Genomic DNA, 15,528 nt, shown 5'->3' on the forward strand with positions numbered 1-15,528 from the left:
GCATAAAGAGCTTTACAAAAATACTTCTTGCAGACGCTTAACTCTGTATGTATGTCTCAAAAGGCTCCCCTGGCCGCGCCAGGTGTACACACACCGCGCGACGAACCATCCAGCAACCAGCCACTGCAACACAAACTCCTGGAGCAGCAGCGCTGCTATACAAGCAGCAGCGACCGCTGTAGACGCAGCAGCAACCGCTGTAGACGCAGCAGCAACTGCCATAGCGACAGCAGCACCACACACTGCTGCAGCAACAAAAGGAAGGCGAATTGCTGCAGCACAATCATTGCTGGTCCTGGGAACTGAAGCAAACGCAGCAACTGCCGCGATCCGAGGCACGACACCGCACGTGCTGCTCCTGCCACTGCAGCTGCAGCACGGCTGTCTTTGCAACTCGCACTTTATAGAGCCCATGAGATGCAGTATAGATATATAGATATATATATATATTATATGTATTTGACGAGCGTCTTTTTCCTGCGATTCAAACTGAATATACGCCCAAANATATATATATATATTATATGTATTTGACGAGCGTCTTTTTCCTGCGATTCAAACTGAATATACGCCCAAAGTAAGCCATATACAGATAACACCGACAGGCGAAGAAGACAGGAACGCGGGAAGCTGGCACTACAGCAGCTGCTGCAGCGGCAACAAGAAACTAACACTGCTTGTTTGCAAACACCACCGTGCCGTGTACGTACACCCCAGCGCACAGACATGAACAAAGCAGAGCAGAGCACAGCAGAAGGCACAGTACGGCGTAGCCAGTGCTGCTGCTGTTGGTGCTGCTGGGTCTCTCGGCAGTATAGCTGCGGAGATACGACAAATAAACCGCAGGACGGCGGGCAACCATCGGGATAGCAGCAAAACAAATGCAAAAATGCAAGATATGGCGGAAGTAACAGAAAACCAAACAAACATCATCTGGCTCTCTCTTGCCATCCTCTCCTCCTGAATTTCCGTTATGATTTCTGCTTTACCCTTAGTCCGTTTGCTTTGCAATAAAGTTTTTTTTTAATATCCTCCAGTTTTGTATCTTGTACTGCTTCTGTCTCGTACTGAACTTGAACACAAGTTCTCCTCCTTGCTCTTCTCTCCCTCTGTCCTATGCTGTTATCCCCTCTCCCCCTCTCCCCTTCATCTTGTATTGAAACACCACTCAACGCCTTCTCGTTTTTTCTCTGTTCTTTTCTGTATTTCTTTTTTTCTTCTTTATATTTGCGTCCTTGCATCCCATCCCCTTTGTTTTTTCTGTCCTTTGTCTCGTGCTTTCTCCGCGATGAAAGGCGTTCTTCTGTTTCGTTTCTAGTGTATAGTACTGTGCAATTCAACATTATATAATATACCATTACACTATATAATGTCGTATTGTACGTTGTTCTTTTTTGTATAATGTTTTTTCTTTCCTTTGTTTTGTGCTTTCTCCGCGATAAAAGGCGTTCTTCTGTTTGCGTTCTAGTACTGTGCAATTCAACATTATATAATATTCCACTACACTATATAACGTTGTATTGCACGATGTTCTTTTTTTGTATAATATATATTTCTTTAGAATCGGCAATATTATATAATGCAATATTCCACAATATATTGCATATCATATAATACATAATATCATATAATATTGCTGATAGTTAAACAGGAAACAATCACTTGTTTATACAGATATTGTGGATGAGGGTTCATTTGTTTCTGGTAGAGTTTTTTGTCCTTTCATTTGGGGGTGTATGCGTTGTTTCTTGGTGACTCTCCACAGAATAAAGATAAGTGCATAAACCAGAAATCCCGCAGCAACCATGATCGCATCGACGACAATAAAGTTGTTTGGGGGTTCATATTCTAATACTTTTTTATACCAGAGCATGCTGATGAGAACAAATATTCCTCCTGTTGCAGATGTAAGCCCTGTAAGCTTTCCGAATGCATGTTCAGGGAAGTTGATCGATATGAAACAGTATACATTGCTGAGGACAAATGAGGTGTATATGAAGAAGAAAAACACTGAAATACCCTTGCAAATGAGGCGATCAAAGATTAGAAACAAAAACATCAGCACCCCAGATGAGTTAAGAAGCAACAACACCAATATAATGCCATACTTATCTACCAATCGACCGAACAAAGGACCAGGGATGAAACTAAGAATATTCATTATTGCAAACATCTGATATAAATCCTTTCCTTCAGATGTCACCAGCTGTTCTTTATTTGATTTTGCATAGTAATCTGAACGAACCAGAGCACAAACAAATATCGGCAACAGCAGCAGAAACTTGGGGTCAACAAGCAGCTGCAAGAAAGAACGAGTATCTTTCTGTCTTGCTGCTGCTGCTGCTGCTGCTGATTCTGTAGAAAGGGATTCTTCTTTTTGCGACCCCTCCCTTTGCTGCTCCTCCTGAGGCAGCTCTCCCGACCCTGTTGCTCCTGCTGTAACAGCAGCAGGCGCAGCAGCCTTGAAGGATGCCATGGGGACGAACAGAAGCGTCACCAAGAGAGATATACCCTGGCCAACCCCCACGTAACCTACGCACATCTTCCATAGATCCTCGGGTGCAAAGGAGGAGCCTTGAAATATAGCTGCCATAATAACAGGAATAGCGAAAGAAATGGACCGAACAGATCCCATAATAGAAATTACAAAAGAAGAATTGCTAGGGAACAGCTTGCTTATAGATAAAAGAGGCAAATACCCAGGATCAGCAGCAACACCAATGCAGAAAGCTGCTGCATAATACGCACGGAAACTCTCCCCCGAGAACCCCAGCAACAACCAACCCGCAGTATCCATGATGATACCAAATAATAATGTTATCTTTGGCCCGACAGCATCTAACACAATGCCGGCGAGGAAAGAGGATAGCATATTAGAGCCCAAGGCAGTTGTAAATATGCCTCCTAACATTTGTTTTCTTGCTGGGCAGTCGACGTATTTCTCATCTCCCACGCGCAACTCCGTGATCGTTGAGGGGTCGTCGCATTCCCAAAGATAAGCACCGGACTTGTACAGCATCTCTTGAATGCCATTCCATCCCCAGTAGGTGCATCCCCGTACCAACACCACCAACAAATACAAAAACAACAACAGGTAGCGATTCAGAGGGAAATGCAGACGCAAGGACTTCAAACGACCGCACGTTTCCTTGCCTTCCTCCATCTTCGCCGGGCCGCGATGTGGGTCAAACGTGAAAAGAAACAAAAAGAAAAAACAAGACCCAGATGCAAGTGGTATGCAACAGATACCGGATACACGAACGATACGAAGATACGGAGACCAAGAGAGGGAGGGAGAGACGAATGATGCCAATCAAAGTTAAAAAATCAGATTCTCCCCTTTCTTCTGAAACTTGACGAGACAGAAAAATGCAATCCTGCAGTGTAAGTATAGCCCAGTCTGACCCTCCCTTTGCGCCCGCGCATCCGCCGCTGCAGCAGGCAACAGCGGATATCAGGAGCTAAGAAGGAGTAAGTTTGCTTTTAATTGTGCCTCTTCGTCTTCATGAAGAGACACAGAGAAACAAAATTAAAGGGAGAATTGCAAATATGCTGCAACGAGCATCAACAACATTCGCGGTAAATGCCCACAGCCACAGGAGCCCCACTGTAATGCACAGCGATCCTTCGCTGTCACTACGTATGAACCCTAAGCTATGCGACTAAGAGCACACACTGCCTCTAAGGATCTAAACTCGTAATTCTCGCTATTCACACTATAAAACCCTTTAGATATTCAAAAAGCATTCGAGTTCTCTGATTTCTTCAAAGGGGAAAATCCTCGGAAGAATAGAACTCGTTGAGGGTCAGTATCAGAGTTACAGCCTCAGCCTCACACCCAGCCCCCACGCCGGTGCAGGCTGGTGAGCACTCCGTTCCTATTATACTGCTTTTCTTATGCAAAGATGTCCTAACTCCTGAGATATTCTATAGTATGTGATCCTTTTCATGATACTAGGTCTCTAGAGCCCACCCAGAGGAGCTATTGTAGTGCCCGTGCACTACAACTTCCCCCCTCCTTTCGAACCGAAACCGCCCCACGGTTTCCTTTATTCCATTCATCTTCAACCTCAATATTTTTCTTGTGTCCTAGTTTGCATCTGTATTGGGTTGTTCCACAAGTGTAGGGTGAGGGTTATCTGCTCGGTCAGCAATTTTCCGGTTCAGCAGGGAAGGGTCCTGACTTTTCCACCCTGTGTATTAATTTCATCGGAACTCAGCGGAGACGGCGCTCCTACATCTATTATTGCTATTCCTCATANTAAGGACGACCCTCGGGGGTGTGTTTGCTACTGCTCTGTCTTGTGATGCGACGCACGGCTTTTGTGCTTAGTTGTGTGGAGTTCTGTTACTATCGTGTAGCGATGCGTAAGCCACTTCTTAGGTCGAACTGGCGTTAACGTGAACAAGGTGATGAGCACATGTATTAGGTTTACCAGCACTAATGTTGTTACTATTGTTGACACTGTTCCTACTATTAATTCGGTTGGCGCCAACTATAGAGGGGCCTTGGACCTTGCTAAGTTAGTCATGAAATCTATATTTAGTTCCAGGGTGTTTTAGATCGGTTTCGCCGCTAGTGAGGTGACGCGCCCTAGCATTGCAGCTGATATCCCTACCTCTGATATTGTTTCGCTAATTTTATATTTATTTGTATCCTATATATCTTTTGTTATTTCTATTATTATGTCTTTCTCTTTTTTTTTCCTTTTTTCTTTCTTTTTTTTCTTTTCTTTTTTAATCAGCGCTGACTACTTGTTTCGTTTCCTTCTCTTTCTTCTTTTATTTTCCTTTACTCTTGTACCTACCCTCCAAGTGATCCGCCTTTTGTGTAGGGGCTGTAGTGGGCATGATGTGGTTCTAACTACATGTCTATGAGCTCTANNNACAGGGGGCCTCTGTCGCGCCCCTCCACTTGGGTCCTTTGCTGATGGCTCCGCACTGGTTCGGACCTTAGGCAGTCCGCACCACGTCTCATTCACGACGGCTATCCGCGTGATGGACTGAGGCTTTAGCCGCTCAAGTTTCTCAGACTGAGTGTGGCTTCCCGCAATCCCGGTAACGGAAAACGACTCAGAACAACTCTCCTCTTACGTGCACGCGTGGGGCTGGCTTGCACTAACAGCCGCAACGGGGTGCGCTGCAACCCCATTGCTGGCTGCCTCCTCGCCGCAACACCCAGGCCCTGAGCTCAACGCCCAGGATGCCTAGGGACCGGGGGAGGATGTCAGCCGCTTTTCGGGTACTCTTGCTGTAAGTCTTTCCCTACATTGCGGCTCGCCTCTGGCCAGATAAAGTCCAGACAACAAGCGTTACAGTTGCTTTGGGACTCTTACTTGAAGCCTTTACCTACACTGCATCTCGCTTCTGTCCTTGATTAGGGCCAGAGAGCAAGTGTTATACTTGGTAGCACTACATTGCTCTTCCAGGAAGGTGCAGGCAGGAACCCGAACACCACTGGATTGCCTCAATCATTGCTCTAAAAAAGCAAAGGATAAAATAAAAGAGAACAAAATAAAACCCATTTCCCCTTCGTAAACAAGATCTCTTTCAATTTCAGATGTTTCCCTTCAGCAAACTGGACACTGATTATGATCCGCTGACAGATGGGGGTCGGCGCACGGCCTGGGACCTAGCCGAGTAGAAGCCAGCTCTATATCAGCACCCAATCCGGGTGAACGTGGATCTTCGCCAAAAACAATTCAGGCGGAATGCCTCTGGGTATGCAGCCCCACGCAGTATGACTTGCGCCGGGAGGCAGCAGCCGCAGAGGAGTTCCTTAGTTCCATAGAGTTGTACCTTCGCCTACAAAATGCCCCGTAAGTATTCTAATCACATTTGGCATCCTCGATGGTGGCTACATTTAAGCAAAGTCTCCACCTTTCCGGAGCATATCATGTCCATGCTGGTCTTCCAAGATGTGCTGCGTCGCAGCTTGATCCCGGGGTCTGCAAGGGAGCAGGCTATGGCGGGACTGAGTAGACACAGGCAAGGAAAGCTGCGAATAGAGCATTATATTGAGAAATGTCAGCCTTTGGTTAACAGAAACCCTATTGTGGGTCTGGAGCTGTTCTATAGCGGGTTTATAGCGGGGCTGTCGTCCGGAGAGAGGCAATCAGTAATCGGTTGGGCTACGGGAAAGGAAATGATGGGTCAAAGGGTGAAAGCCACCGGCATGATGGAGTACCTTCGAATAAAAGAAAGAAAAGATTCCACTTCCGCAACCTTAGCCGAAAAGAAAGAAAGCGGATCTGGGAGCGACGCCGATTTGGAAGCTATGGACATTGAGGCTGTGAGCACCAGACCAACCAAACGGGGGGCTAGAAGCAGCAACCGACCGCAGACAATGAACTCAACACCAAGAAAGCAAGATGGAGACGCCAAATGGCGCACTTGCTCCTTTTGCTACAAACGGGTTCACCTATTTTCTAGATGGTATGCTTATGAAAAAGGCTAGGGAACAATTGAAACCAAATCTCGAACAGCGCCACCAAGGAAACAAACAGAGTAATCAGGGAAACGCCGTGGCCCCCACGCAATGTGCGGCGCAGTGATGAGGCCATAAGAGAAAGCGGCAGCACAGGCAGATCCACCTCGAGTCAGCTCAGTGATTATACAAGCCCGCATAAAGGGACAGGAGTTACTAACCCTACTGAATACGCGACGCGAAATGGACCTGATATCGGAAGCCGCGACAAGGAGGTGCAGCCTACCCGCCTATTACCTTCGCCTCTGACACATATTGCCAGGGGATTCATATCGGTGTTCTGAGGCTACGCTTGGCGGGTGGCAGGCAGGATACACGAGTCGGCAAAACTGCTGGCCTAAAACGCTCTCTTAGTTTTCAAACGGGCACATTAATATGCCGAGGGACTTCACCACGACATGATCCTAGGCATGCCGTGGGCGACCCAGTGGAAGGCGCAAATGCGTGCACCTACTACCTCCCCCTCGGACGCATATCGCCGGAGGATTCAGATCGGTGTCCATTTTATTTCGTTGCACTACATAAACTGCTCGAGAAGACGCTAGGAAACGTCGGATATAGAGAGGGCAGGGGATGGGCACCGGCTACCGGGCTGAGGCGGTAGGAACAGCCCGGCCGGCACCCATACCCTGCCCTCTCTATATTACTACTACTACTCCCACTACCATTATTAACCGTGAGCTTGCCACTTGCGTCTCTATACTTCTTTAACAACCGCCGCAATAATCTTTGCCTTCATATCCGCAATACCTTGACCGGCAGACGTGCATCTCCAGCGCCCCTGTCCCTTGCCGATGCCTGTGACAACGCTTTTCTGTTACTTTTTTTTCGTGTGTACAGGTACTGCCCTTTCTGATTCGTGTATATGCAAAATAAACCCGAGACAGCATTATACCGTCACCACCTCTGCATGCACAAGGAAGGTATCCGAATCGCGAAGAGCAACTTGTTGTTTTTAAGGTGCTGCTGCTCCCACTGTTTCTGCTTGCTGTGCCTACTGCTGATCCCCTTCCACCTGTTGGTCGTCCTGCAGCACAAGCCCTGCGGCATCCGACCACTGGTGCTGTTCCGCTACAGTGTCATCGTGTCGCTCTGCTGCTGCATGCGGTTTGCTGCTGCTTGACCTGCTGCTCCTGTTTCTGCTGGGTTGGTAGACATGGCAAAGTCAAGAGAGGTAATGTATGGATAACGAACCCTCGCCTCGACTGCCCAGCAAATGGAAGGTTTATTTGCTCTTAGAGAATCTGTGAGACGCATATCCGACATTCTCTTAACAACTGCATTGTGAAGAGATGCTGAGTTGGACTCGTCTTGCCTGCCTCCTGCACTTCCAAATATATCCGTTACTCCTCTTGTTATCACCATCTTCACGCCGACGCCCTTGGTTACGCGATAAGGAAATAATCCAAAAGTGACGCAAGCACCGTCAATACATCGTACGATCCAATCATATAAATGATATCAGATAAAGCTTCTATCGCCTCCTGTGGCTCAAACGTAAACTCACGATGCGTACACCCTACTTGCTTCGCCACCATACGGGAGCAATCTAAGTCGACAGGTCCGCTCAGGCCTATTGCAAAGGAGTTGATCCTCGGGGTCCAGAAATTTCCGTTTTGTTCTTTGTTGTATCGTCTCTGGTATATTTTGCAGACAACTGCGGTGCTATGAGACGATGCAAAGGAACTTCTGAACGCCCCTGCAAATGTATGGCGGTAGCGGTTGCCTCCGAATCGCCTCGATCTTAGCTGGATCTGGTTCAACTCCCTGCTGCAGAGGCACGAGCCCCTCAGAAACTGATTGTTTGCATGAAAAGTGGACACTTCTGCTCCTTCACGAGGCACTGTTTTCCTCGTAATAGATGCAGGGCACACCGGAGGTGCAGCGAGTGTTTCTGAACACTGCGGGTGAACATAAGCATATCATCAATGTATATTACCATCGACCCCTCGGTGTTTAGCGCCAAGAAGCCGTGAATGACCTGCTGCTCCAGTTTAGCCGGTGTATTCATGAATCCAACCGAGATACATGTGTACTCAAGCTTGCGATTGCGGGTGGGGAATGGCGTCCTGTGCAACTCCTCCGGATGAGTTGGGATCCGCAAAAGTGCTTCAGCGAAGTCAAATGCTGAGTACACCGCTGAATTCTGTAGGCGGGCATGGATGTCGTCGATCCTGGGCATCGGAAACTTCTGTTTCCGATGATTTTGATGATTTTGTTGAGGGGCTTAAAGTCGACGCACATGCGGCACTTACCGTCATTTTTCTTATGCGGTGCATTGGGCGTCCAGCGGGTGGCCTGCCAGCCGGTAGCTCTTTGTTGCTGAATACATGCTTGCGCATGCTTTATCTCTGTAATTATTCGGCATCTTTGTTTGCTTGCAGGCAACCTACCACGGTCAAGCGTACGATCCTGTGCTTGCTGAAGGTAGACAGTGCTACACTTGCAATAGCTAACGAGGCATAAATCATACTCTAGAACCACTGTGAGCTGCAGCAGATTATTCAAAAGAGTTGAAATAAATATAAATAACAACTGAGTCAAAAGACCGAATGTAATATAAATGACAAGGGAAGCAAAGGACTTGCGGCAATATAAATAACAACAGAGGCCAAGGAGTTCGTATAATATAAATAACAACATAGTCAAAAATAATAGTAGACACAAAGTCCTTGAGAAACAAATCTCGAAGAAGAGCTTTAAAGGCCTCCCCTCCAATTCTCCGGTGGCCTGGACCCTGCGGCCGAGCATGCTGCCGTGGGAGAGAGACAGGAGAAAAGACATATTCGTCGTGAGTTGCAGCACCCCTCCTTGCAACTTGCGCTGCCAGGCAACGCCGAATAAAATTGCACCGAAGGCCCCTTTGCTTCATGTACTGAGACTACACAAAGTTGTTAAACACTTCCTTGGCCCGTAGGAGGCAGATTCAACACAGGAAGAAGCACATCAGACAGGTTCGGAGAGACCTGGCCAACACAGGGATTACATCACCATGTGCTGCAACTCAGGACAGAGTCTGTCTCCTATAGCAGAACTTAGCCTCAGCTGCAGCTGATCCAACTAAGGGCGGTGCTGCTGCCTGCGCTTCAAGCACCAGTTCTTAGAGCCTTATTCCCTTGTTCTGCTGTGCATAAGATGCCTCATCTAGACAGGAGGGACGGTCATCATCAACCACAGTTTCGGAACTGTAGTGAACAGTTGTGCTCTAAGGCGTGCTCAGCAGTGTCGATCCTTGACATGCGCAGACTGCACAATCCTTGGTTTGGCTTTCAGTGAGCACTGCGTATACATGATCCATTATATAGTTTGTATTATTATAGTATGTATATAACATGTATACTGTTTAATATATTTATATGTATATAACCTAGGTGTTATATATACGCCTTCATTCATTCTGTTCCAAGCCATGCCTGATGCCAGCAGACTCACCGCATCAACTTAAGGGGAATCTGGAAAGTTCAAAGCGTCAACGGGAACTTAATATTGGCCACAGTAAGAGAAGCAGATAATCAAAACTACTGTTCTCCAACGAGGGCATAATCTTCATCATATTAAGTGAAGGAAATATCCGAATGTTGCTGGTCAGACCAGCAACGTTCTCCTGATCATAGCAAGCGAAGGAGATTTTGAAAACTTCAGAACATGAACAGGAACCAAATCTTGATCATCTGAAGAGAAGGGGATATCGAAAAGTTCAATTAAGCAACAGGGACCTGATCTTGATCGTATGAAGTGAACGGGACATTCACGAGCTCAGCGCAGCAATTGAAACCTAATCTTGAGCTGTGGTTATAGATCACACATACATGGAACAATCAACCGAATGCTGCCAAACACGTGAGCCGGACCCACTGACACATTTCTATTGAATGTATCACAGGTGGCTTTTCCTTAAATGGATTCTGTAGAGCATAAGTAGTTTAACGCAGCTAATGTTCCTTTTCTAGAAGGCACCACGGGAGTAAACAATGCACGTGGCTTTGAAACAGCCAGTGCCAAGCGCCACATAGGTGGTCTACTTAATTGGAGTTGCGACTACAACTTAGGAATAGCGCCAACGGCTGAACCGATAAGCTGAAAACACGAAGAATTTTGGCTGGCAGACGCATGAAAATGTCTGGCAGAAGCTCAACGTTCCGCATTACAGTTGCCATTTAAGGCTGCATAGATAACCGAAATGTGCTTGAACCAGTTGTGAACTGTTTTTCTTTAAAACGAAGAAGTTTACAAGTTTAGTATTCAGCCTGCATTCAGGTGAATGACGCTTGAATATTCTTAAAAGCGTTTTCTTTGCTACAATCGTATCTTCAAAACACAACCTGTAGAACATAACATGTTTTTGATAGTCTGTCGGCCAGCGTTGCCAATTAAGAGAGCATGCTGGCAGTGAAAATCCCAACATATGTCGACGATAAAAGTGCAGTCATTTTGCGTGGGTGTTGAATTGTCACGCAATTTATGTGGATTCAGGTCTTTCTGTTCCAGAAAATAAATAAGAATTAGTTGCAAAGTAGCAGTACTGGACGGCGCGGATGCATAATAGGCTGCAGTACAGAAGTACCCATCTTCTTTGCAGCCAATGCAAGCTATGAATCACATTTATACATGTAAAACATTTATCATCAAAATTGTTGACAAGCTACCAAAGGGCTGTTCTAGCCAGACGCTGGCTAGGACCAAGATAGCTAGAACAATAATCAGCGTCAACTGCAATGGTAAGGCTGGAGAGTTCCCCCAACAACTGCCAACGGTATGCTGCCAAAGTTGCAACACTATCATGGCGGCCTCTACAGCCCAACCAAAAGCACCAACAGGACAGAAATCCCCTTTGCAGTATACGTACATATATATATATATATATATATATATATATATATATATATATATATATATATATATATATATATATGCTGCTTAAATTTGACTGGCTTGTATTCACCGTCTCCCTTGCTGAAGAATATTGTTGAGCTGGAGGAGGTGCTGCCACTTTTGCAGCTCTGCATTCCTCAGAAGGCGTTCCGAAAGGTGATTTTGGGAGCCGCCTTCAGTTTTTTGTTTTCCTGCTGCGACGGTCAACGGGCAGGCGGTTGCTGTTGCGGTGTCTAGACAACCATTAGCGTGCAGATCCTGCCGAATAGGAGATTTACGTGCTGTAAACAGGTATCGATCCTCAGTACCTAGTGCATCTGTGGCTTCGTTCAAGCCATCCGAGTCGTCAGGCATGCAACCAGGATTTGCAGTTGTCCTAAGTGCGCCGTCTATCACCTCCTCGTGGCGGCGGAAAAAGCTGGGGGACGCAGCCTCATTGTGAGTTGACCACCTTTTCGAGGGCAGAATGCCTCCTGAACTCTCTTCAAAGTGACCTGGCAATGATATACGGTCTTCTGAGTGTGAATTACTGCACATATCCGAGGGCGGGAAGCAGCTGTGGGACGCCGATACGGAGAAAACAGGAGCGCCAACTCGCAGTGTGCCTTTGGCCGTGTCAAGGGTTTGGGGACCCTGAAACGTTGCTGCTGTTTGAACTGCGCACCTCTGGGTTGCTGCAGACGTCTGCTCACGCCCTGCGGTGCTATGTTCGACTTCTGCAAAGTTTGGACGCGGAGATGAACCTATCTTCATATTCGGGCCAGCTTTACCACCACGTATTTCTCTGCTGACGCGTGTTAATGTATTGAAATCTGCAGGTGGTTCATCAACGGCTAAAGTTTTCTTTGCGGTCTGCGCTGTAATACGAACGCAGCAGCCAGGCAGCTGGGGCATTGCCTTCCCTTCTTCGCAGTTAGCTCCTCCAGAATCGGCCGAGGTCTTGTGAAGGAGGGAGGTAAACGGAATCCTGGGGGCGCTTGTACTTCTGTGCCGAAGGCGTGTAAGGCGCATGCCTTGAAGAACGTGTCCTAGGAATCGACTAGCACGGCTTCGGCCTGCTGAGGTGCAGCGTGTAGACTTGCTGTCTGAATTGCCAGGCGTAGAAAAATAGAGAAAGGCAGCAGAACGTTCAGCCTGTTCTGCGCCGGGGTGCCGTTCTTCTCGTTGTTCTCCAGCAATTTTGTGGGTGTTTACGTGGCCTTGGTTCGTTGCGCCACTCTGGTGGTCTTCCCTGTCCTGGATGCTGCTGTAAGCGTGCAGTTGAGGTGATTTCCCTGCAGAAGCACAACTTGGAACTTTGCTGTCGTGCGGATTTGCAGCTTGCCGCTTACGCAGTTCACTAGCGGCGCAAGTTGAAGCTTCTCCTCTATCTCGCGCATAGGGATCGTTACTTTCAGCTTGGTGCGTCAGCTCGTTTGTAATGATCATGTTTGCATCTTCATTTGATCTCGTCATCAGTGGAAGCGTTGGATTGTCTGCAGTCCGCCGCTGGATTAAAGGAGAGGGGATCTCTGTAGTGGGAGGGGAGGAAGGGCAGGCAACTTTCAGATCGTCCATTAGTGCGAAATCTGCCAATGATTCGCTGTTGTTGTATGTCTTGTTCGGCGCTTTGTATGCATGCGAGAAATTAGGCTGCAGTGGAAATTTTTTTTCCCCGAGGGGATAAAAATAGCTGTGTATTTGTGGGCCTCTCATTGGCACTTGAGCACCGCCGGGTACGACGCATTGTACTGTATGGATACAAGTACGGAGAGAATGACACAAGCATGGGCTATGCTGCGACGAAACGGAGAATACTGAAGGCTGAGGAAATCCTGAAGTTGATGGTTTCACTAAACAGTTTCTGTCTAGCTCGCTTGTTTTCTTCACATGGTTTCTGGGCACCGAGGGGAAAGCGTTGCTGTCTTCTGTACTTGTTTGTGCTTCCGTTCTTATCGGGTTCGATGGGTAAGAAAGGTTGTCTGCCGTGACAACTGCAGAAGTTTTAGCAGTACGGATGTTCTCATGCAGACGCTCCAACAACTCAAAGGAAGTGGGGGACGAGACCGCGAAGCCAGGCGACGATGGGCCACCAGCGGCGGATCCAAGTGTAGTGTTGAAAGGTCCCTGCTTGACAGAGCGAGGGCTTCTCCCTTCCTCAGCCAGGAACTTTTCGACAGTTACACCCATTGTAGCTGCGTTTGCGCTAGCTCCGTGTCTGGGCTGGAGAAAATCACCAGAATTGTGCCGCACTTCTTGCACACTTTTCCATTCTCGTTGTTCTCTCAACTTGAGTGATATGCTAGCGCCTCTAGAATCCTTTTGTTGACAAAATGTGTCCACTGAATTTGCTGCGGATTCCGCAGATTCATCTGCGCAGCCACCTTCCTTGCTGGTATTCTGGAAAGAAGTATTTGGAGGTTGCGGCGATCGTTCGTTGGAGACCACAGATATCAGTGTGCCGTTATTCGGTTTTTGCATCATTGGATCATTCTTGCTTGCCTTATGTCCCGTTTGCAGCCCTTCCTGCCGGTTAGAAGAAAAGCAGCTATGACTATTGGCCGACTTGCCTGGCGATACCGCCTCCTCTTGGTTGCGCGCACAGGATACTGCCCCTGAGTACCCACCAGCTCGTCCAACATTGCTTTCATCCTGTATGGCCCTCGATGAACCTTCCGTAAATGGATCACAAGTGTGGTTGCATTGTTCGTTTGCACGTGAAACCGGCTGGCACTCGTTAGCCCCAATTTTCACCTCCCTGGGCCCGGTAGCCGGTGTTGTGTCCTCCGGTCTGCTCAATTGGCAGAAAGGGGAGACGGTGGCCTCAGCTTGTGAATAATGAGCTAACTGCGCAAGGGCTGGCGACGCTGGAGCCAGGAACCCTGGGGATGAAAAGCATCTGACTTTTGCCCCCTGTGCGGGGCACACCCCAGAGCACTGTCGCGATATACAAATGCGTCGTGATTGAGGATCTTTCATCCCTGCTACTGAATCAGCGGCCTCCACCTCCCGTTCATTCATCGTGAACCGTTCCTGTGAGCGGCTCCCGCTCACACCGCTGCCTGCGTCGGCGGAACCGTCATCGTGTAGGCTGGAACGCCCGCGTGAGTTGCCTCCTATAGGCCTCTGAGGGCAACAACTTATGTGGATGGCCACAGAACACCCTTCTTGGAGGGCAGAATCAGGGGCCATACTCCCCGTTATGGATGATGGATCTGCAGATGGCGATTTGATTGCTGCTGCAGCGCGTTCAAAAGCCTCGGAAGCGGAAATACCACATGATCCATTGTTCGATACGCTTTTTCCAGAATCCCAAAAATCGCCTGATGGAGCCGACAACTTGTGGCGCTCAGATGCGGCTGCCTGCTCAGGTGTCGGCTTCCCGTTGATTGTGTCGCTTTCACGCCCAGGCATATTGGCTTCGAACCCAGAGCATTCATTCTTACTAGGACGGGTACATTCAACAGTGTCTTGGCTGCTTGAAGCAGCCGGATTTGCGTAGGAGCACTGGATGTTGCATACGCCTCTCCCAGCAAGTCCGCAAGTGACGACTTCGTGCTTCCCCGGAAAAAAAGACAACTGCGGGGCGTTATGATGCTGTGGGGTTCGCCTGTTGCTATAAGGGGAGGGGGAGGGCCCCAGCAGTGGACTGAGCAAAAAGACAGCCAATAGCCAAGCTTTCCAGCAGGCAAAATAGAATTCATGCAGCAGGAGAGATAAATTGCAGACCGCTGTGAGGTACGTTCTTCTGGGGTGTGTGCAGCAAAATTGACCTGGCTCTTCTTGTCAAACATGATGCAAAAACCTTCCTATCAGCACGCAAAGTGCTTTCAAAGTTTATCACGAAGGCGACGCAATGAAAGCGGTAGCAGCTTAATGTGTAGGCAATAATGTAGACGCTGTCAGATTTCCCACGAGGGGGAGAGCTTCGCTGGGAACTATGGCTTAATAGGAATTGTTTGCAGTGCTTCGTCTAGTGCTTCTATTAGCTATGTACCTTTCCTGCTTCCGCGTCGAGGGGTGGAGGAGGTCGCCCACCTGATTTTCCATGGTTTGTTTCCCCCCACATATTTGTTGACATTGCGGGTCTCCAACATGAACAGCCGGTGGGTCCTGGTGCTGCTGTGCCTTCCGAGCCGGCCTGTCTGAAGCCGTAGGAGAGTGTATTTGCTCCTTCAGGAAATGTCTAC

General features: G+C 48.0%; 2 protein-coding genes across 2 annotated transcripts; both read right to left on the minus strand.

Moving 5' to 3' along the window:
* Positions 1-1,666: 1,666 nt before the first annotated feature.
* EMH_0010990 (major facilitator superfamily domain-containing protein, putative) lies at positions 1,667-3,163 on the minus strand (the record flags this gene model as incomplete). The annotated part of the gene is made up of 1 exon (XM_013499096.1): positions 1,667-3,163. One exon carries the CDS (start codon positions 3,161-3,163, stop codon positions 1,667-1,669), a length of 1,497 nt encoding a protein of 498 aa, XP_013354550.1.
* Positions 3,164-11,425: 8,262 nt separating this feature from the next.
* EMH_0011000 (uncharacterized protein) lies at positions 11,426-14,752 on the minus strand (the record flags this gene model as incomplete). The annotated part of the gene is made up of 1 exon (XM_013499097.1): positions 11,426-14,752. The coding sequence occupies one exon, from the start codon at positions 14,750-14,752 to the stop codon at positions 11,426-11,428; it is 3,327 nt and encodes a 1,108-aa protein (XP_013354551.1).
* Between the last annotated feature and the right edge of the window lie 776 nt (positions 14,753-15,528).

Source organism: Eimeria mitis, genomic scaffold, assembly GCF_000499745.2.
Source record: "Eimeria mitis Houghton genomic scaffold, Emh_scaff399, whole genome shotgun sequence".
In the NCBI taxonomy this organism is placed as follows: Eukaryota; Apicomplexa; class Conoidasida; order Eucoccidiorida; family Eimeriidae; genus Eimeria; species Eimeria mitis.